Raw genomic sequence first — 23,826 nt, forward strand, 5'->3', positions numbered from 1 at the left:
AAATGATGTTATTACATCATGCATTTGTTACCTCTTAGTTGGAATATTGGATTATTGTAATCCAGTTAGTCCAGAACGCAGCAGATACATTAGAGTCCTAACTAGAACCAGAAGATATGAACACAGCACCCCTATCTTATCCACATTTCATTGGCTCTAAGTCAAGTTTTGCATTGAATATAAAATACTATTTCTAACCTATAAAGCACTTAATGTTCTTGACCATAGGACTAAGTGATTTTTTCTGATTCATAACGCCTACTTAGATCAAAATGTGCAGGCTATTTAGTAATACCTCAAGTACAAAAGGCTACAGTGGCGGGCAGAGCTTTTACTTCCAGAGCCCCACAGTTATGGAACAGCCTTCCAATTAGTGTTAGGGACTCAGACATATACTTCTGAAAAGCTGCTTCGAGACAACGTGAATTGTTAAAAGTGCTATACAAATAAATTTTATTGAATTGAAATTAATTTAGTTGGAAAATGTTGGAGAGAGCAGTTTCCTCCCAACTGCTGAAAACATGCCAATGGGTAAACTGGCTGCACTGCAGTAAAGTACCCCTAGGTGTGTGTGTGTGTGTGTGTGTGTGTGTGTGTGTGTGTGTGTGTGTGTGTGTGTGTGTGTGTGTGTGTGTGTGTGTGTGTGTGTAAGACAGGATATTCTCTGGATCCACAGAGAGGTCCACAGAACACTATAATGAAAGGTGAAACAGAATGCAAACAAAATGAAGATTTGCACTAAACTCAGTTACCGTAGTCTTCTTTTTAAAGGGCTGTCCAACAAAATGTCTAGCTGTGGAATGGTTCCTACATCCTTGCTAGACAAAAAAAAACAACAAACAAACAAAAAAACAGAATAAACCATAATGAATGTACGAGTACATTCTTCTCCATCCTTAAATTGTTGTTTGCAGTAGTCAGTCTGGAATGTATATTGTTGCATGCACAATTTGGCAGGCAGAGCTGAATAAAATCACCGCCTATTCATCTGCCTATTCCTGTGCAGTTTTAATAGTTTGTTTTGCTAAAGTTATAGCTGCTGATTATCCTCTGAGACTCAAGTCGTTTAAGACATCCGAAATTAACGAGAGGACGATTAGGGTTTAGATATCTTTTGCATCCATTTGAACCAACTTTTGAGGCTTGGTAATATTTGAAATACAAGTAGTATTCTTTTCTCCTTTTGTGTACCTTATCCTCACTGTGTGTGGTATCTATTAATCTACCACAGCTTTATTTATGTCTCCTTAGACAGGCAAAGGAGTCAGCAGTGTGTTTGTGAGGCTTAGCAGTGAGGATCATGTGATTTCTTGGAAAGGAAAATAACACTTGAAAAAGCAAATAGACTGTGGTGAAGGAGAACAGGAAAGAAAATATATAGTGGTGAAGGAAATCGGGAAAAAACCCTGAGATGATTTAAACCAGTGATTCATAGAAATGAAACTGAAAGACATTTTCTTGCTTCACATGACGTCAATGGTGTCAGTGACGACCTCTTTTCAGCATCCACACACAACCACACCCAGCCTGAGGAAAAGGAGGTAAGCAAAGCCTTTTTATCCATCATTTCTATGTAGTGCAAGGACTGGGACGATAATATAAGATGTATATAATACTGAGATTTCACACTGAGATATATGAGTATATTATAATTAATGTTGTAATGCTTTTTAATCATAGTCATGGTGACTGAGATATCAGGGCTGCCCCTTTTTCCCTTAAAATATTCCTTACATAATTTAGAGGTTACAGATTAATATATGTAGAACCAAACAGGATTCGTTAGGTCATATTGCACAAGCCTAATTGACTGGAATTAAATTTCCAAACTGAGATCAATCTTGCAAAAGGCAAGATTACTGATTAGATTTCGGACTGTAAAGGATGGAGCTTAAATTTCAAGCATGAGTTTTGCAAAAGCATCACAGCACAATGATCAATGTAATGTAAGAGAGAAAGCATGACAAAATATGATTGCTATATTTTTGTTGCTTTTAAAATACAAGGCTTGGAGTAATAACTGCTTTTGAACCATAAAGAAGAAGTGTGCCTGGGGTCATGTCCAGGGAGAATAGCAAGGGGATCTGTGTGGCAGACAGGTAGACAGGTGGTGTCTTTTTTACATATGGGACCCGGACACAAAGGGAAGATTCATATTCAAGAATGTTTTTGTTTTTTGTTTGTTTACAAATCCTGGTAAAGTAAAAAAAATATATAAAAAGTAAGGTAAAATGTCAAGCACTGTTCAAAGCACCATGGAACACACTGTATACAATACAACCAAAGGGGTAATCCAGAGAGTAATCCAAATAACAATGCAAAACTACAAGTAAACCACACAGAGGTTCAGAACCAACATGGCGCATACAAGAGATCATAAAACTTCACAAAGAGATCATTTACTAGACCAAAGTTAAAAACCTGTAACTACTTCACAAAGTCCACGCTAGTATTCATAGGAACATGACCTCTGCTGGTGGAGAGAGGAGATCTTTTGGGTTGGTGTTATGCTATGATTAAATGAAGTGGGCTCTTTACAGGAACTAGAAAACAGAATATAGTGTGATGGTAGGAACATATGATTTTAAATGGAAGTGGAAAACCACTTTCTAAAAAGAGGTTCTAAAACAATTGGTACAGAGAACATAAAACAAGGCTTTAGACTTTCATTGAGTAATCATATCGTATCTTCATATCAGCCCTCTGTAATCACCCTAATCTGTTTCTTTTTTCCCCTTTGTTCCTTTGTCCCATTTAGTTTGGAAGTTCTTTCTAAAACAAGACCATTTGAACATGATCCTTTATTAAAAAGCTTGTAGCTTATATCACTAAAGCTTTTATAGTTTCTTCCCCTTTATATTAGGGTTACACATTTTCTTCTTCAGATATGACAATGTAAATCGCAACTTCCTCATAAGAATTTTATTTCAGCACAAACATCCGCTTCCATCTTCAATAAATTCATGTTTATTACCCAACCCACTTGTTTAACTGACAGGCTTTAAACAGTTAAGTCCTACAATGGAAATAGCTTAAGGGACCGAATGAGTGTGTGAATGGGCACATTGGAATGCCAGTGAAATGTCCAATGCTGAAGGGAAACCCTGGAAAAGGTTTAGTGTGATGGCAAAAAAACAAAAAACAAAAAAAATCCCAGCACAATCATGCCTTATCATTAGGAAAAAAAAATCTGTGAAATGAAAGCTTGAAACTAATTCTGGTAAATGCTAAGAGGAGGAATCTACTAGAGGGGAATTCTTGCGGGTTGAGGTCAACAGAGGGAGATACTGTTTATCATGAGACATAGAATGAAATGTTAAAGCTGTACACCAGATCAAAAACAGAATAAGTGAAAGATGCACTGATGCAGGATCAGTAACAGAGGTTTCTGCTAGACATGGGGTTAAACCTTTTTTAAACCCCACTCCTGCCCTCTCCTGCAGAAACTAGTTTAATTACGTTCGCTCCTACTGAAAGTTCAATCTACATATGTGACTGTCCAATCCTGCTGACATGAAAGATTAGAATGAGAATTCATGCATTTATTTTGATCCTACGGGTGATAGTGTACTCAGGCATGAGTAGGAGCATGATGGGAAATTTAAGCCAAATTAACTGTGTCCTGGTCCGATTAAAAATGTATGCAGAATACAGTATACGTAGAATATTTATTGCAACAGTCCAATTACCTAAATCTATACAAAGCTGGAACATGTTTCTTAAGTTTTACTGGATACAATAATAATAATAATAATAATACCAGTATACAGTAACAGACTGGCTTATTTACAATGATTGCATTATAGTTTCCTCCTTTGTGGTTTAATAAGCATTAATACAATATGTAATAAAAGTATGTGGACACCTAACCATGTAATTAAAAATAAGTATTTTAACAAGTAAATATATTTTAAATATAATTAAACACATAACCATTTTTTTCAGACTATATACTTTTACATATTTAAAGCTTGAAATTATCTTATACTTTTGGTAGATTTAATATACGGCAATAGAATAAGACATTATGAGCTTGAAACTACAGCCAACGTCTAGTAATAGGCTAAATAGTCTTATCATATCTCTTATAGTCCATTAATTTTATAATGAGAAGAAGGTTAATATTTTCCTTTACTCAGGATACCTTCACTTGATCAATTAGCTGAATGATGTGTATACTTTATCCATACCTAATACTATTTTGTATATTTCCCTTAATAAGCAAATCAGACACTTAGAGGCTTCAGTTGTACAGAAATGAATTCTGCAAAACATGAAGGTGAGCAGTATTTATATATATACTGTACATATATGAGTATACTTACACACATAACTGCAACATACTCAATACTACCTCTGTTTCCTATTATATTTCCTATTTTCTGATATATTTTGAATATAAATTTTATATATTTATTTCTTCTTTATCTTCTTGTGACTTATTTTTATTCCCTTATTCCTTTATTTTATTATTTTATTCTATTGTCTATTTTTATATCAAGAACAGTTGGGACAATTTTTAAAATGAATGGTTGAAAGCACAATTTCTAATTTCTGATTTTTGTTTTATACCAATAAGCATAACCCATTTAGATTTAATTCAGACAAAAACACTGTCATGTGTAGACCAGTCATACAACACACAGTCTACTTGTCAGTTAAGGATAAATTTGTTTGATGCCTGGCAATTTGAAAGTGGAGTAGTAGTATGGCTTCCAGATGTTTGGATGTTTTCTGTTTATTAATGATTTGTTGAACATTGTTAGAGCATACTGGACCTGATGGTGACTCTGGCACTGTTGTGATTGTTGAAGATACTAAAAAATCCAAAGGTGGCTCTGCAATGGGTTTATTAACTCGCAATTTAAAGACAAAAATGGGAAAGACAACTTCCTCAAAATCCGACCAAGGTAAGATTAATTAAAATGACATCTGCATTCTGTATAAAATTGGTGTTTAGCAAAGTGAAAAAATGAGGAGCTGCTTGCCAGTATTGGGAGGCAGGTTACCTGCAGTACCAACTGTAGTCACAAGCTGTTGCATAGATCAGTTGTTGTTATCAGTATTGTTTTGTTCTGAGATCACCATGTGATTCTGTTAGTAATCATATGGTGGATTTGGCAAGTGTGCACATACAAGAAGGGTTCCTGGTATTTAAACATTGCCCTGGTTAGAAGAGTTGTGACATTATAGAGTTAATAACTGCCAATTTAAAGGATTTAGGAGCCTGAACTAAAGATAACGAGGGCTTAATTATATTAAGAAGAAGCTCACCTAGATCTCCTTTCGATCTAACAAACATGTCATTGAAGAATCTCAAGTCCTCACTACAGAACAGTGATGAAATAGTGTTTATCAGATATAAGATATCAGATATCTGATTTTGTAGAAAATCTGTACTTTATGTCTTCTGTCTAAGAAGAAATGTAATGAAAACTGGAACTGAAATGTCTGGCAGAATTTATCCAGGAACATTTGCGACAAGAAGAGTGACTCTTCAGCACAAAAAATAATTGATGATAAAATAATTAAGTAATTATTGTGGTTAACGCTATCCTTTAAAAATTAACAAAATTACATTAATAGTAGGTAATGCATTTGTTAATGTGAACAACACACACTAATTTGATTATTGTAATAGTATTTTGGTCATGTTTATCATTGTATAAATATGTAATAATACACTTAGGGTCTGCTAGCTTTTATTCTATTTTTGTGGCTTTTGATCTATTGTCTATTTATATATCAAGAACAGTTGGGCCCATTTTTAAAATGAATGGTTGAAAGTTATCATGCACAATTTCTAATTTTTGATTTGTATTTTATACCAATAAGCATAACCCATGTAGATTTAATTCAACACAGATGTACATCTATCTCCTCGTCTATTTGTCATTTAAGGAAAAATTTGTTTGATGCCTGGCAATTTGAAAGTGGAGTGAAAGTGGAGTACAGTAGTAGTATGGCTACCAGAAAACAAAAGAGTAAGCAATAAGAGATATAGCAGCATTAGCTGATGTTCCAACAATTTAGATCTGTTTGATATCAGTAGGTGTTAGTGAAGAACCGAGTGCTGTGGCTAACATTACTGAAATCAATACCATGGATGCTACCAAGACTGTTGCTGACTCCAACACCAACAAAGATAACATCGCTGCTTGCAGCAAAGGTGAGTTAGGTCACCCATGCTAGCAAGTCATGACCAGATATTGACTCTTCTCTTCCCGTGTGCATCTGCAGAACATGTTTTGTTATCCTGCATGCAGGAAACTCCTGCTTTTAATCCTCAGCTTTCTGTTTTTAGCTACTTAAGTAGACCATCCAGAAGCAAACATTTTTAGTTTTCAGCATTCCTGTGCATTTCACTGACCAGACTGACAAAGTGGTTAACATTAACTGATTAGTGTTTTGTAGTGACTAAAATACAGAACACATCAAGAACTAAAGGAATGAAATCAAAATCAGCATCTTATCTTTCTTTTCTTTTTTTCTTCTTTTCTTTAACCTGTGTTAACATTTTTACTTGGTATTTTGGTATTTTTTATCACCTGGGAAATGTTTGTAATTCTTTGGGTTATGGATGTTTTCTGTTAATTAATTAATTTTTGTACATTGTTAGAGCATATTGGACCTGATGGTGACTCTGGCACTGTGGTGATTGTTGAAGATACTAAAAAATCCAAAGGTGGCTCTGCAATGGGTTTATTAACTCGCAATTTAAAGACAAAAATGGGCAAGACAACTTCCTCAAAATCTGACCAAGGTAAGATTGATTAAAATGACATCTGCATTCTGTAGAAAATCTGTACTTTATGTCTTCTGTCTAAGAAGAAATGTAATGAAAATCTGGAACTGAAATGTCTGGCAGAATTTATCCAGGAACATTTGCGACAAGAAGAGTGACTCTTCAGCACAAAAAAATCATTTATGATCAAATAATTAAGTAATTATTGTGGTTAACACTTTCCAGTAAAAATGTACAAAATTACATTAATTGTAGGTAATGCATTTGTTAATGTGAACAACACACACTAATTTGATTATTGTAATAGTATTTTGGTCATGTTTATCATTGTATAAATATGCAAAAAAAAAAAACACTTAGGGCCTGCTGGCTTTTATTCTATTTTTGTGGCTTTTATTCTATTGTTTATTTTTATATCAAGAACAGTTGGGCCCATTTTAAAATGATTGGTTGAAAGTTATCATGCACAATTTCTAATTTCTGATTTTTATTTTAGACCAATAAGCATAACTCATATCAAGCATCTCGTTAGTTCTGGCAGGCCACATCATCAAGCGTGCATCAGCTGTTAATCAGCTGTCTACAACGCGCATCTATCCAGTCATGACATCCATATTACCTGACCATTTAAATTCCCATTCATTGAGCCGCTTTCTAGCTCTTTGCTGCTGCTGCTGCGATTTAAACTCACTCCTCCAACCCCGACAACACCATACCGGACCCTGTGTTCGTTGTACCAGCTACGTCATAAATCTCCACATATTTTTTTCTCTCTCTCTCTCCATCTTTATCTAGATGTTTAATTATTTATTTATCCATTTATTCATTATATTTAAAAAACAACAACAAAAAACTCTATGCACGATTAATGGTTCTGTAATACAGGGGTCTATTCTATTTCTATATTGCTGCTATCCCCGCTCTGTCCATGCATGGGCACGGATGGGCACGTGGATTCTTGCCCAGAACAGAACCATATCGCCAACACTAACTGTATGCTATCATCTAATAAATTCTCATTTGACAAAGTGGTCCTGACAGAAGTAGATTTATTTCAGACAAAAACACTGTCATGTGTAGACCAGTCATACAACACAGATGTACATCTATCTGGTCATCTACTTGTCAGTTAAGAATAAATTTGTTTGATGCCTGGCAATTTGAAAGTGGAGTACAGTAGTAGTATGGCTACCAGAAAACAAAAATGAAAGCAATAAGAGATATAGCAGCATTAGCTGATGTTCCAACAATTTAGATCTGTTTGATATCAGTAGGTGTTAGTGAAGAACCGAGTGCTGTGGCTAACATTACTGAAATCAATACCATGGATGCTACCAAGACTGTTGCTGACTCCAACACCAACAAAGATAACATCGCTGCTTGCAGCAAAGGTGAGTTAGGTCACCCATGCTAGCTAGGCATGACTAGATATTGACTCTTCTCTTCCCGTGTGCTTCTGCAGAACATGTTTTGTTATCCTGCATGCAGGAAACTCCTGCTTTTAATCCTCAGCTTTCTGTTTTTTAGCTACTTAAGTAGACCATCCAGAAGCAAACATTTTTAGTTTTCAGCATTCCTGTGCATTTCACTGACCAGACTGACAAAGTGGTTAACATTAACTGATTACTGTTTTGTGGTGACTAAAATACAGAACACATCAAGAACTAAAGGAATTAAATCAAAATCAGCATCTTATCTTTCTTTTTTTCCCTTCTTTTCTTTAACCTGTGCTAGCATTTTTACTTTGGTATTTTTTATCACCAGGGAAATGTTTGTAATGCTTTGGGTTATGGATGTTTTCTGTTTATTAATGATTTGTTGCACATTGTTAGAGCATATTGGACCTGATGGTGACTCTGGCACTGTGTTGATTGTTGAAGATACTAAAAAATCCAAAGGTGGCTCTGCAATGGGTTTATTAACTCGCAATTTAAAGACAAAAATGGGCAAGACAACTTCCTCAAAATCTGACCAAGGTAAGATTGATTAAAATGACATCTGCATTCTGCATAAAAAGTGAAAAAATGAGGAGCTGCTTGCCAGCATTGGGGCCTAGGTTACCTGCAGTACCAACTGTAGTCACAAGCTGTTGCATGGATCAGTTGTTGTTATCAGTATTGTTTTGTTCTAAGATCACCATGTGATTCTGTTAGGCAAGTGTGCACAAGAAGGGTTCCTGGTATTTATTAAACATTGCCCTGGTTAGAAGAATTGAGACATTATAGAGTTAATAACTGCCAATTTAAAGGATTTAGGAACCTGAACTAAAGATAATGAGGGCTTAATTATATTAAGAAGAAGCTCACCTAGATCTCCTTTCGATCTAACAAACATGTCTTTGGAGAATCTGAAGTCCTCACTACTGAACAGTGATGAAATAGTGTTTATCAGATATCTGATTTTTTTTTTGTTAATCTAGCCACTGTGCTAAATAAAAACCTGGGATAGTGTTGGTTAATTTCTATGAGTTTGCTCAGGTGCTCAGCCCTAGCAGCGTTTAGAGCTTTGCATGCAGTTCTAAAAAAAACCTCTTGTTTACTTTCTCTCGCCTTACTTGTTTACTTTCTCTACACTACACTTTTTGTCTCTAACCTTCTTTAATCAGATGGGGGCAACAGTGTCTAATGAGCTAGTGAAGATAGTGCCTATGCTGTTAGTCATTACATCTAGATCATTTGCATTTAAGGGTATAGTAAAAAGTTGAGACAGGTCAGGCAGGTTATTTGTAAATCTGTCTTTAGTGGACGGAATAATAGTTGTACCGAGTCGATAACGTGGTGAGACACGATTAATTTTATAGACTGAAGTACATGAACAAATAATTAAGTAATTATTGTGGTTAACGCTTTCCAGTAAAAATGTACAAAATGACATTAATAGTAGGTAATGCATTTGTTAATGTGAACAACACACTAATTTGATTATTGTCATAGTATTTTGTTAATGTTTAACATTGTATAAATATGCAATAAAGCACTTGGGACCTGCTGTTATAGGATACAAGGCAGAGTTACAATCCCAAATCTTTCTTTAATCCTTATGAACTTTTCATATTTCATGCCTTTACAGTATGGACCAGGACAATATTGGCCATGAACTCTCTCATATTCAGTGTCTATACCAAAACTACTCTAAACTACATCTAAACTACAAATCCATTTAGAATGTATAAATATATTTAAAATAAATTAATATTTTTTGAATGTGAAAAAACAAGAATGCTTGTTTATCTTCTGTCAGTTATTTTATAAACACTATACAGGTTACCCAAGACCCTGGGGATGGGGCATTGCAAATATGGGTAGGAATCATTTAAACGTCGAGCCCACTTTAGATTTAAAGTGCTAACCATGAAAAATAAAAGTTACCTTAAAATAAATAAAAAATACTGCTCAAGGTGGATCCTTGGTGGATGATTAAGGATTAAGGATGCTGTAACTATAACGGTTGTCTTAATTAACAACGTGTGTGAAATAAGAAAATTCATAAAAGGTTTATTTTTATAAGATTGTCTGTTGACCTCAGGTTAGCTCAGAGGTCAATAAACCCAGATACTTGTGAACCCAGACACTTTCATACTGTCTGTAATCGATCAGTTTGCAATGTTCATGAAGCAGTGAGGCTTTCTGTTTTAAGTTAACGTCGATGTGTTTCTGAATTTGCAGATGAGTTCTGATATTTGTTTTTGTTTTCTAATAGTATAATATTTTTTAAATGTATTATAGAGTAATAAAGAGCCTTATGTGGATTTAGGCTGGATGTTTGTAAGAAATAAATGACGCTGGAATCCTTTTGTGTTTTTTCGTTTGTTTGAGCATCTTCAAATCTCAGCAGCTTCATTATCCGATTCAGATCTCTGGCATCTTGCCCACGTGACCTCATCACGCAAGATCTTCTCCCTTTGTACTGTATATGCTCTAAATTTCTCTTAGACCAATAAAGTTTAAGGAGCTAAGTTTAAGGCTCCATAAACACACAGGGTCACTTTAGTGTGTGTAGCCGGTCTGCCTCCTGTCATGTTTTTTGGGATATAGGAAGAAACCAGAGAACTTTTAGGAAAACCATACGAACATTGTGGAGAACGTGCACAGGATTGATCGATATCACATACAGCTGGCTTTAACCACTAATATGTTGTGCTAACGTGATTACAATCTGTTATTCTGACCTGAGATTTCATTCTTGGCATGAACTGCAGTTAGAACAAGGTAGGAGTTTTTTCTGCGTTAGCTAACCTGAAGTGGTTTCTGAATCCTGCTCATTTAAAATATCATATGCACTGCCACTGAAAATGTCACTAATATTTTAAAGTGTTTCTTTCAATTTGGGAATTTAAAGTGATTGCTTGGAACTATGGAACTATGGGGAAAATGTGCAGTATGATGATATTATTATGTTATTTACATGATGACTAGGTGTTTAAAGACATTCAACCTTTATTTTTCTGATACATATTATATAAGCACCCCCCCCCCTATTTTATTTACTTATAAGTATTATTCAATTCAAAATTCAGTTCACATGTATTTGTATAGTGATTTTAACAATGGACATTGTCTCAAACCAGCTTTTCAGAACATAAACATAATACAAAAAATATATTATACAAAGATTAATAAAATATAAAAATTCATTTTAGATTAATATAGAATTATATTTAAATGAGATATATAACTGGTTATTGTTGGCATAACAATGGAAACTAATCCCATGCCTTCTAATGATGTTTCCAAAACTTCAGTCAATAAATTCTTCACTGTACAATCACGGTCAGCTCCCGTAAATCTGCAGCAGTGGGAGTTTTGTTCTTTGGCTTTTTATTGGTCCGTTTAGATGAGATATTTTTATTAGCTACAGAAATGCCAGTCAGTGACTTTGATTAATTTGAACTTTTTTAATTTGAAGTACAAGTAAAATTACAGTACAAATAAACTCATAAACGTACAAATACCTAAAACATTTACTTAATTACAGTAACATGAGGAGAGAATGTTTGCCTTTACTGTCAAAAACAGCTTTTCTTCTTTATGCAAAACAAATTTTATAATATACAATTAAAGACACAATGTATAAATGTCAGTCAGGGTTTTGCTGCTTTGTGACACTTTTGGTTCAAGGAATTCTTTCAACAATATATATATATATATATATATATATATATATATATATATATATATATATATATATATATATATATATATATACGTATATCCATCCATCCATCCATCCATTTTCTACCGCTTTAGTTTTCATCATGAAGAAACATATATACAATGTTTGGGGTAATGGATGTTTCATGTATATTTACAATTTGTTTCCATTTTTTTCTTAGTTAATAAGGGAACTGGTGATGATTCTAGTTCCACAGTGATGGTTGAAGGAACACAAAAATCCCCAAGACATTCTTCAAGAAATATTCTTCATCAGATCTTTAAGAAGGCAGGCAATAAACATTCTTCAAAACCTAGTTCAAGTAGGTATGAATAAATAAATAACCACTGATTTAGGGTTACTAGGTTAAAATTTGAAAATCTTTCTTATATAATATCTTGCATTAAGTCTCACATTTTTTAAGAGCATATATTATATAATATATCGAATCGAATCAAATCGAATGTACTACTACTTAACTATGGCTCTGTCTAAAGGTAGGTCTTACCATCCTTTGTAAATCTACTAGCAGATATACCTATATTCCAATGTCTCTCTGCCTGTGAAATGTGAATATAAATGATCACTTTTCACACAAATACGTCTTTAGTCTGATTTAATAGTTTGGTTCTAATTTTCTGTCATCACCAAGAAAATGGGCAAAAGTTTGCAATGTTTTTGTTGTGGAAGCTTATTATTTATTAATAATTTGTTTATTTTGTTTCTTAGAGCATGATGGGACTGCAGTTGATTCTATTTCAATAGAGATGGTTGAACAACCTTCAAAGTCCTTAAGTAGTTCTGCAAAACAATTCCTAAATCTGACAAAGACAAAAAAGTCAGCCCGAAAACATTCATCAAAATCTAATCCAGGTAAGTTTCGGATTTCCATGCAGTTTTTAGACAATTTTTATATAAGGAAATCCTTTATAAGGACTTTTTTGGTTTAATTAAGTAGATTATCATATTTCAGACCTCCTAGATTTCAATCAGAAGCTGGAACAGGGATATTTGGCAGAAGCTAACCAGCAACTTTTAGACAGGGAAAAGAGCCTCTTCAACTCTCAATCATCATTTGAAGAGGCTATTTGCACAGAAGATGCTAAAAATGACTTAAAGAAGGATTATGAGACTCTCATGGAGCATCTGAAGAAGGCTGTCCATGATTCCTTTAACATGGACAATCAAGAGATGCTGAGAAGTGCCATAAAGGCTATAGTTGAGCAGGAGGAAGAAGACAAGCTCTGGGAAGAGGCATCAGAAGAGACCCCGTCTTGGCGACCCATGAGATGCAATGACACGATAGTTAAGGAAGTAGTGGAGAATCGACTGCAGCAAATAAATGTAGATGACAGTGATACAGATATACTGAAAACAGCGGTGGTACAGATAAGCAGCATCATGCAGAATGATCTGCTACAGGTTATCAAACATGTGCAGAGATGTTACTCAGAATGTTACTCAGATTTCAACGCATGTAACATGTACGCTCAGCTCTATCATCAGGCTCTCTTAACAACACTCAGGAAACTTCTACAATGCAGTGTAACCATGGAGGATTACAGATTCATACTGCAACAAATAAGCAGTTATTCAAAGTAAGAAAAACAAGAATATCATCAACAGTGTCAACAAGAAACATGGTTACATGCAATTAGAAACCGGATTTACTGATACACCTGACATCATTAACCCAGCTTTACATGTTTATGATTGTTTTTCAGGGACATTTTGAAACATGATGAACTGAATCCACACATCAACACTGAATCATTAGGTGATTTGTTACCTGAGGAAGATTATAAGGCACTGGAGGATCAGTACTTGTCACACAAAGAGGTCATGCACAATAATATGAGCGTATTACATATTCTTTTTGTATGATACACACTCATTGGGAACTTTAGTAGGAACACATGCAGCCCTGCATATTTGTGCAACTCTCGGATTGTGACAGCACCTCTGTGCATAAAGTCCTGCACATGCAGGTCAAGAACTTCAGTTAATGTTAAGTTCTTCAGTTAATAATCATGGGGAAAATAATAGTGGCTTGTTGATGAGAGAGGTCAGATGAGAATGCCCAATTTTATAATTGTACAACTAAGTATTACTCAAATCTTCAGCTGCTTCAGATTCAACAGTTGTACAGAGTGGTTATTTAAATGGATGTCCTGTTCTGCTGCTGTCCTGCTCAAAACAGTATGGCCAATCTCTTCTAACCTCTCTCATCAACAAGCCATTTCTGCCTGCAGAACCACTAGTAAAGCTCAAACCAGCTGTCTGGCACCGAAACCATGACACTGAGAATTATTTTTTCCCTATTCTGATGTTTGATGAGATGAAGCTCTTGACCTATATCTGCACTCTTTTATGAATTGAACTGTTGCCAAATGATAGGCTGATTGGACAATTGCATGATTTGCATAAGTACAGTTTTTCAGTGCCATGTCATACTAATTTTCCTTTTATCTATCTTTTATTATTTACAGAATGAAACCAAGACCTGGTTGTCCAATGCTCTTGAGTTAAAGGAGGCAGACTGGCAGGCTAATAAAAAACCTGAACTTATTGATGAATATTATATTTGCCATCTAGTTTTAGATGCTATAGGGGTATGGCCATCAGGATGGTTTGATTTATTTTACTATTTAAAATTATGTAAGTATTTTACAGCATATCATTATTAACATCCCATCTTCTCTGGTCTTATGAAAACCTTTATTTAACAGATTGTTGATGGAGGTGTAAAAGAGGTTGAAATTACTCTGGGGAAAGAGAAAGCAAAGATAATTTTGTTGCAAATGGGCAACTTTCTAACGAGGTATTTTCACACTCACATTAGCAACTAGTAGCAAGGTAATTTATTACAGACAAAAAAGAGAAGGAAAAATACACCCAATAGCCTATTTATCTGGAAAATGAGACGAGATTCATATTTTTCCACCAAATCGAATGATACATTTGAATTTACAAAATGTTTGACTATTTGCAAGTAGCAACATTTCAAAAAAAATATTTATTTGCATTTCAGTTATAAAAACTCCATGGAGGAATTTCTTAAAACCCAGCAGATGGACATGACTGAAATCGTGAAATCCCAACTGTATAATATTAATAAGATAAGGTAAGAAAATCGTAGTCTTTGGTATCAATGATGACTACAGTTTATGACAATGACATTACGGTTTTCTTGTATTTAAAAATGTTTTATAGTCTACAGTTGGTGGCTAAATACAGTATAGCAAAAGGTTCTAAACATATACTTAGCATTATGGGTCATTTTGAAGACCTAAGGAACTGAGAAAACGAGGAACATCTCAGATGGGAAGTTGAAAATTACTGTTTTCGCAGGGACTATATAGAAAATCAGGACGATCTTCCAGATGAAGTGAAAGTAGCTTGGCTGTCGACTGTATTAGAGCTGAGAGAATCCTGTCACAGTTACCTCCTCAACCCAATACACAAGGAGCTCATGGTATCTACAAACAAAACACCTAGAATAGACCACAATACATTCCCAAAGCCGAGTCTCCATCCCAATTTCACGCATGTATGTCCATCGCTGTATTGTTGTTTTAGTTATTCATGTATCACAAAACAGATGTAATCTACTATATACAGGGAGAGTTCACCAGCATTGTGTCACTCGAACTCCACTCAGTGGATCTTTCAGCTGATAGCCCATCAATGCAATATCCATTAAATGATTGTAAGAGCTGAGTGAACTGAGCAATAGAAAAGTGTTCAAGTTCCGTTTTTCATTTGGTGTGGAAATTGTTGTAGAAACATGAAAATATAGAGCTCTTAAAGTATTGGACCAGCAATTCGTCAGCAATTGGAACATTCAATGTGTTTGTTGTTACTAAAATATTTACTATTACTTACTATATGTTTACTATTACTGTTGTGATTTGGATTTGAGATCATAAAATGAATATGAGATGATAGATCAGAATCTTGTCTTATCTCATACAACCACCATGCTTGACCAACAAGACTGTATGTTTTGGATCATGAGCAGAACCTTTCTTTCTCCACATTTTGACCTTTCCTTATTTTGGATCTACAACTTTTGTGGTTGCAGATCTCTGTGTTTCTTTGTGAATTCCAATTTGGGCTTCTGATTACTGATGATGATTGTTTGCATCCTGTGTTATGGCTTCTTTGTATGATGGATTGTGAAATTTGTGAAAACCCTGCACTGTTAAGGTTGTTGGAGATATCACAGGGTAATTAGCAAATGTAATTATACTTGTATTCTTCTTAAATTCAATGTATCTTGAGAGTGTAAATATTTCAGAATAGTCCAGTTCCTAAAAAAGTTCTACTTTAAAAGTCATTTTCAAAAATATCCCAGGTGTATAGTATCAAAAAGCTGGGGTGAGAAAATCTTAGACGTCCTTGGTATCCATGATGACTCTACAGTGTTCTTCATTACTTGTATTTAAATTATTAAATTGAAACTGGGGGGAACACAAAGAGCTCATGATAAAAACATATCATGTTTGCAAAAATTCTATAGCCATTTAGGGTCATTTTTAAAAAGATTAAAATGAGGAACATCACAGATGGGAAGTTTTAATGTCATATTTCTGCATTCACATTACTATATAGAGAAAAAAGAGGATCTTGTAAGTAGAAATGAAGTGAAAGTATCTTTGGTCTTATCTGTATCAGAGATGAGACCTCGTCACTGGACAGTTACTGTTGTTTTAGAGATTTTCTTCACAGCATATTTCTATCCTCAACTGCTGTTGTGTTTCTTGGCTGACTGATTGGATGTCTGATTAAACATTCAGTATTACTCATTGTTTGTCAGCCAGTCTAACAGAACACCTGGGCAACAAGAAACACCTCTTTATTATCTGTTCTTTTTGATTGTGTGAAAAATGGGTGAATGGGTGAATGGGTGAAAAATAAATTATCGTCACTCGACAGTTACTGTTGTTTTAGAGATTTTCTTCACAGCATATTTCTATCCTCAACCGCTGTTGTGTTTCTTGGCTGACTGATTGGATGTCTGATTAAAATCAGTGCTCAAATCCAAAGTAAACCTTCAGTATTACTCATTGTTTGTCAGCCAGTCTAACAGAACACCTGGGCAACAAGAAACACCTCTTTATTATCTGTTCTTTTTGATTGTGTAAAAAATGGGTGTGTTCAAATAAAAGATGTTAGACAACACATCTGGTTGAAAGGTCTAGATGTTGGTTGTAAGGTCTAGAAGTTGTTTAACACTGAAATTTTGATCAGTCTTAATCCGATCAAGCCCAAAAGTCTTCAGTGTGTTGCAAAAGGGGACTTTCAGAGGGTCCTGTATGTAAGTCCACTTGTGCACATATAAAAATATAAAGGAGCCAGCCATGCTAGACACTGCAAGCACCTCTGTGAATTTATTCTCTGTAGAGGAGTCTTCATTAACCCATTTTACCACAATGCTGACATTCCATTATGGTGGCAAAATGAAAATTGAATTATCAGACATTTTCAATCGGTGTAAACAAATGAATTATTTTATCAGCACAAGTCTGATAAAAAATTTGTCAGGACACTGTTGGCTTTCAGTGTGAGATATTTTTACCTCTTAGGATAACCTCACACAGAATTTTAGTGGTTGAAAGTAAAGCAATTGAGCAGAAATGGGTTAGACTTCACCTTCTACTTTGAAGATATATACATTTGTGTGAAAATTCTTTCTTGTTTTTTTTTCTGTAACATTTCTATGATTATATTGCAAGAAGTGTAAAATCAGTTTTTTGTAAAAAGGCAAATATTTGTTCAAGTTTTAAAGCCCATGTTCACATGCATAAGCATATTACATGAGGAAGATAAATAGGAATGATCACATATTTAATTTTGCTAAATTCATTCAAGAGTTCCCACCATCTTTGGGGTTGACAGAAAACATAGCACATTTCTAAGAAAATTGTTGAAGTTTATATTAGATAATGTTTAATTGTAATGGTGGATACTAAATATTCTGCCTTATAGTAGGTGCTTAATCATTTCCAACTCTTCTTTCTGTGGTATTTACACAGGAAACCTACCGTAAATTGTGGACTCCAGCTTGGTTTTCAGAGCATGAAGCAATCATTGACAAACTAGAAGATACACTAAATGAGAAAATTCATTCTTTAAAGGGCCTAATCTGTGAATGTCAAAAGGTAAGGGTCACCACCACACGAGAATCCAGCAGTGTGTTTAATAATACAGTATATACTTGAGAAAGACTGTATCTCTCTGTTTGTGTGTGTGTTTAGGAGCTGTTAAGTCAGCTGCATTTTGAGTTAATGATTGAATATGTCAGGAGAATGTTAAAGAGGAAACTTAAATTAAAAAACAAGGCGAAACAGGAGGCAGCTGCACGTTTTCTATGCCAGGACAGTGAAAGAATCAACACACTGTTTGAACAACATGTTAGTAAGCCTTTCACACAATTACACACAGACATCACAAAGCAGAAAATCATTGCACTTGCACCTTGTCAGAAGAAAATATTCTTCCATATTTAAAAAAATATTTTACTCAATTCATGGTGTTAATGGTTGGGATTCATAATCCAAATCTTCAATACAATGTTTGGTTCTGTGGACCTGCTTTATACCTAAACTCCTATCATCATCAATGCACAAGGTCTACATTTCAAATTCTGTAAAAACAAACAAACAAACAAATAAACAAATAAATAAATAAAACATGGTTTCACTTAACTTCCCCAACTTTTATATATTTCCTTGATAACATAACAAAGGAAAATCCCTCAGTAACTACTTTCCTCTCAGCTAAGTGCTTTATTAGCACTTATTATTGTAAAAACCCATATTTATATATTATTATATTATTTATATTTATTGGATATTATTTATTTAAACATAATATGAGAAATGTATTGCTTTTGTTTCCACCACAAAAGCACCATGTTATACTTCAATGTACTTGTAAGTTCACATGTTGACTATTGTTCTATAACAGTACATCCCAAACTGGTTTAATATTCATAACAAGAACAATTTCCGGATGATTACAAATTTGTGTTAATTAAGTGATGTGTCCTGTTTTTTAAGTTTTCTATAGTTAAATTTAACTTTGTGGAATCTCTGTAAACAAGATGGTTCTTGTTCTAAGTTGCTATAGCAGCTAGAAACAGACACTCCCTTAACAATATCTCTTTTTTCTTGAAGTTAAAAAGACAAAAATGCAGCTTGTAATAGGAAAGAATTATGTCCACTTTCCCAAAGGTTCTCCTATTATAGAAAATTTACTTACTGTTCCAATACACACTCAAGACTACTTTCAGCTTATCATTGATACATTTTTCACTGTTAAATACCATCAGTTTTAAAATTAGCTTTAGATTGCATTGAGTGTTTTAGATTACTTATACATTACATTTTAGAAACCTGTGATTTGTGCTACTGTCAATTATAGAAACTAATCCACAACCATTCAGATTTAAGAATTCAAAGGCCATCCATCCATCCATCCATCCATCCATCCATCCATCCGTCCATCCATCCATCCGTCCATCCATCCGTCCATCCATCCGTCCGTCCATCCATCCGTCCATCCATCCGTCCATCCATCCATTAAAGCAAGTCCATCCATCTATCCATCTTCTACCGCTTATTCGGGGCCGGGTTGCAGGGGCAGCAGTCTAAGCAGGGACACCCAGACTTCCCTCTCCTCAGACACTTCCTCCAGCTCTTCTGAATACCGAGGCATTCCCAGGCCAGCCGAATTCAAAGGCTGTATATCTAATTTCATTGTTCTGATTTTGAAATGTTTTATCTAAACCATATTCCACCAAATCCACTCATGTTGCTCAAATGTGTATATGTTTTACATTTCATTGCTCCTGGCTAAGGAATAATAATGTGCAAATTAAACATATATTTTAGGTTAAATCATATCCCAGTTATAGCTGACGGTTTTCTAACTATACACGTCTGAGTTTTTGTTTGTGCTTGGAAATAAATATTTACTTTATTCCAACAGGGATCGGAGAAGGAATGGCTATCTGAAATTTTGCCCAGAGTTTCAGAAGTGATAAAGGTACAAGATCCGGAAAGTCTTATACTAGAAATCTGCGCACTGTTGAAACAACATCCTGACCTCAGGTAAATATTTTGGGGCAAAAAAATATTGGGGCAAGTCGTGGCCTAATGGTTAGAGAGTCTGACTTGTAATCCTAAGGTTGTGGGTTCAAGTCTCGGGCCGGCCACGACTGAGGTGCCCTTGAGCAAGGCACCGAACCCCCCCAACTGCTCCCCGGGCGCCGCAGCATAAATGGCTGCCCATTGCTCCGGGTGTGTGTTCACGGTGTGTGTGTTCACTGCTGTGTGTGTGCACTTTGGATGGGTCAAATGCAGAGAATGATTTCTGAGTATGGGTCACCGTACTTAGCCATATGTCACATCACTAAATATTTGCAGTTATATATCTATACAGATGCCCAAAAGGAACTATATAAGGAACATATAAGGAATATAAGGAACTACTGAGCAAAATTTACACAGAAATCAGAATAATGTTTACACTAGTACACTTACAATAGTTAACACTGTTTTTAAGTATTAGTGTTTTTAACATTCACATTTCTGCATGGATCTCAACATATCCAATAGACAATTCATCCAGGTTAAAAAATAAATAAAATAATATATTTAAAAAAAAATTCCCAGCTAGACAGCTGATATATAGTCCTGATCATACCTTACTCTTTATTGCATAACATCACTAAACTGACTTGGTTATTCAGATTTCTCCCATTGGAGGATATTTTTTCTCCTAGAGGTAAACAGGTTCTTTGTTCAACCACTTGTGATTTCAAGACTGGACTACCTCTGCATACCATCTGATCCTTGTATCTGATTCAATATACATCTGAATCTTGACTTGTTTTTAGTCTCCCAGAGTTCTCCCTCAACACCCTATTGCTATGCTCCTTACTGGCTTCCTGTAGCTGCCTGTGACATATTTGAAACTCTGATGCTTGCCTACAAAGCCAAATATGAGTAAGTGCTTCCTCCAGGCCATCAGCTCAATCATGTCATCATCACTCAAGGTACAAGGAAGGCATTCCTTAAGACTCTTCTCTGTCCTGACAACAATAAGGGTGGGATGAACTTACCCTGGTCATCTAAAAAACAGGAAAAGGATCTTTGACAAGCACTTGACATAACACTGTGTTCATCTGTATTTATCATTGTATTTCCTTTTTTTAAAATGCAAATGCTTCTGTAACTTGTAACATGGCGTCTACAGAATGTAAACGTTAATGTATTGCATGATTATTAAGTCTGAGGAGAAGAATGACTCTATTACAATAGTTCTGGAGCTGCTGTGAGTCTGCTGATTACCCCTGAGGTCATAAGCCAGCTCAGTAATGTCAACCATTATCGCTTCTCAAATGCTAGGCAGATAAAAAGCACAATGATAAGGTCACACATGAGTTAGCCACGATTTCCTGTAAAATTTCCCAGTGAAATTGTTCAGCTATGTGTGGTTAATGATTAGCAGGGTTTTTTTTGTTTTTCCATCAGTCCCGGAAATATGCACAGCATCAAGGAAATCACCTAAGTTCAAACCAGTGGTCAGTAAAAGTAATGAGCAGAACAACCTTTAAGCGGCTGACATTTTAACTAGACAGCTAAAACACTGTCAGTTATTCATTCTGCCACTGTTTTCTCCCACAAGATGATCCCTGCTGCTTTTGCAATCAGGATGCAGCTGCACAAACAGATTCAGGCAGTCACTGCCCAAGCTAGCTCAATCACATTCTAAAAGATAAGCTAATGATGTAGACAAAAGTTAATTATTAATTTAATTTAAACACAAGTGATCAAATGTTCCCTTGCTTCATTCTAATGACCTTGTTTGTTGTTCCTCTTCCTCAGTGAACAGCAGGTCTTTCAGCTTTTGCAGCTGAAAAGCAGATGTCCAGATGTGAATATGGTCAGAGAGTGCTACCACCAGACTCTGAACAATCTGGAAGTGTCTGAGTCGAATCCAACGTTCTTCTGCCATGTGCCTAGGACTATCTCAATGAGCTTCTATTCTTGTTTCTGCATGCTCCCCTTTTATTGGACCGAAGCACGTACTTGTAGCAAATGCTAACAAGTTCTCGTTCATGCATTTATACGATTATTCAATGGGTTGTTTTTTGTACATCACATTATAGGATTACATAAAAGCATAGCTAAGAATTATCATAGCCAGGCCACCTACAGGAATGTTTTTAGGAGGTGAGATAGAACCCGGACAAACCCACATGGACACGAGAGAACATTTCACAAATTATAAAAGTCTGTTTAAGTGTACCTCAGTGTATGCTAAGGTGTCGTCAAATATGTATGTAAGCCTATATAGCTATATATAACTATACATTGTTGAATTAATTCATAATTTCCTCAAAACCCTAAAAAAAATCTAAAACCTATAGTTCTATTTACAGTTCACACTATATTGGCCATTGTGATGCATGCATTAACATATAGACCCTTTTTATACATTAACAAGTAAGCTGTGGATGTGATCTTGTCTGTTGGTTGGAAAACTTGCATATTTGGCTTCTGAATGACCTTTTGCTATGGGAATATGACTCAGCAGTGAACCAGTGACACAAACAGTGAGGCAGAGGAATGATTTAGCATGGTACTGACCAACATTGCATGCAACTGCATGACAGAAAATACAGTGTAATAAGCAGAAATGTGTGTGTATTCGGATGTTGTTATTTGAATGTGAAATGTGTGCTGATACCATTCTTAGTTTCAGTCGAGGTGATATTACTGTAATAGCCAATGAACAATAAATAAATTTAAAGTTCACCATTTCCTTTGGTTTCAGGGAATAACCTAGTGTGTGGTCAACTTCATTATACGTGTGATGGATTTTACATTCTTGCATAACTTACTGGTCATGTGCTTTACTAAAATGAAAGGATGAATATTAAATGTGGATGTGAACGTGTGCATAATGAAGTGTGACCTACATGTGTTTCCTTAGTTCCTTAGTGGTGGTTGTACTAGTCAATATACGTTGTATTACTATCTCTCGTGCCAATCATCCCTCATCACTGTTAAACTGGAAGTATACAGTGCACGATTGTTATGTTGTTTATGGCATGCAACCTGTTTAAAGACAATATGAAACTCAGTAACACCAGAAAGGATACATGGAGATACAGTATGACTAAATGCAGGAAGAGGAAAAGCCATAAAAAAAAAAACACTGCCTTCAGCTGACTAAATTGTTAAGAAAATGTGTTTCATTGTTGACATGTTACATTGGAGTTTATGTGCGCTTGAGGAATAAAATTACACAGGAAAGCCTTACAATAAATAACACTTGCTGAGCACTTTAGGAAGTACTAGGAACACTAAACTAATACCTGGAAGGGCCTCCTCTCTTGTTCTCAAAACAGCCTCAATTCTTCATAACTTGGATTAGGTAGAGAAACTAACTTGGATGGAGAACAACTTCCGTTGACCAATGTGCTTTCCATTAGGTCATTAAAAACAGAAAAAACACACAACAAACAGAAAAATTATAATGGGTAAATTGCAGCCTCTGTTTTCTGTTCTTTGCTGACAAAAGTGGAACTTGGTATGATATTTGTCTTCTGTAGCCAATCCTCATAAAGGTTTGACATGATGTGCATTCTGGCATGCTTTTCTGCTCTTTATTTGAGTTACTGTCAATTTACTGTCAGCTTGACTCATTCTAGCCATTTTCTATGACCCATTTTCCACAACAAGGCATTTCAGTCCACAGAATTGCTGCTCACTAGATGTTTTTTCTTCACTGCACCATTAAGTAAACTCTAGAAACTGTTAAGTAAACTCTAGGAACTGTTGTGTGTGAAAATCCAGGAGATCAGCAGTTACAGAAATACTTTACCCAGCCTGTCTGACAGCAACAATCTTCTT

General features: G+C 35.2%; 1 protein-coding gene across 2 annotated transcripts; it reads left to right on the forward strand.

Moving 5' to 3' along the window:
* The first annotated feature begins 1,477 nt into the window (after nt 1-1,477).
* Nucleotides 1,478-22,735, forward strand: LOC113644275 (exocyst complex component 3-like protein). Of its 2 annotated transcripts, XM_047801398.1 has the most exons (18): nt 4,227-4,279; nt 4,767-4,910; nt 6,050-6,169; nt 6,620-6,763; nt 8,017-8,136; nt 8,578-8,721; nt 12,078-12,218; nt 12,626-12,769; nt 12,870-13,494; nt 13,621-13,735; nt 14,386-14,508; nt 14,626-14,717; nt 14,928-15,020; nt 15,248-15,371; nt 17,935-18,060; nt 18,157-18,312; nt 19,892-20,013; nt 21,793-22,735. In XM_047801398.1, the coding sequence occupies exons 1-18, from the start codon at nt 4,258-4,260 to the stop codon at nt 22,010-22,012; spliced, it is 2,775 nt and encodes a 924-aa protein (XP_047657354.1). In that variant the 5' UTR covers nt 4,227-4,257; the 3' UTR covers nt 22,013-22,735. The 2 variants fall into 2 exon arrangements, with proteins under 2 accessions (XP_047657355.1, XP_047657354.1); XM_047801399.1 differs by lacking the exons at nt 4,227-4,279; nt 4,767-4,910 and adding an exon at nt 1,478-1,541 and having other exon boundaries at nt 21,793-22,734.
* Nucleotides 22,736-23,826: the final 1,091 nt, after the last annotated feature.

This window comes from Tachysurus fulvidraco, chromosome 16 (assembly GCF_022655615.1).
Source record: "Tachysurus fulvidraco isolate hzauxx_2018 chromosome 16, HZAU_PFXX_2.0, whole genome shotgun sequence".
In the NCBI taxonomy this organism is placed as follows: domain Eukaryota; kingdom Metazoa; phylum Chordata; class Actinopteri; order Siluriformes; family Bagridae; genus Tachysurus; species Tachysurus fulvidraco.

Coding starts and splice junctions, on each gene's coding strand:
- LOC113644275 (XM_047801398.1), top strand. CDS start 4,258: ATGAATTCTGCAAAACATGAAG. Junction 13,495..13,620: donor CAAATAAGCAGTTATTCAAA/GTAAGAAAAACA, acceptor ATTGTTTTTCAG/GGACATTTTGAAACATGATG. Junction 13,736..14,385: donor AGTACTTGTCACACAAAGAG/GTCATGCACAAT, acceptor TATTATTTACAG/AATGAAACCAAGACCTGGTT.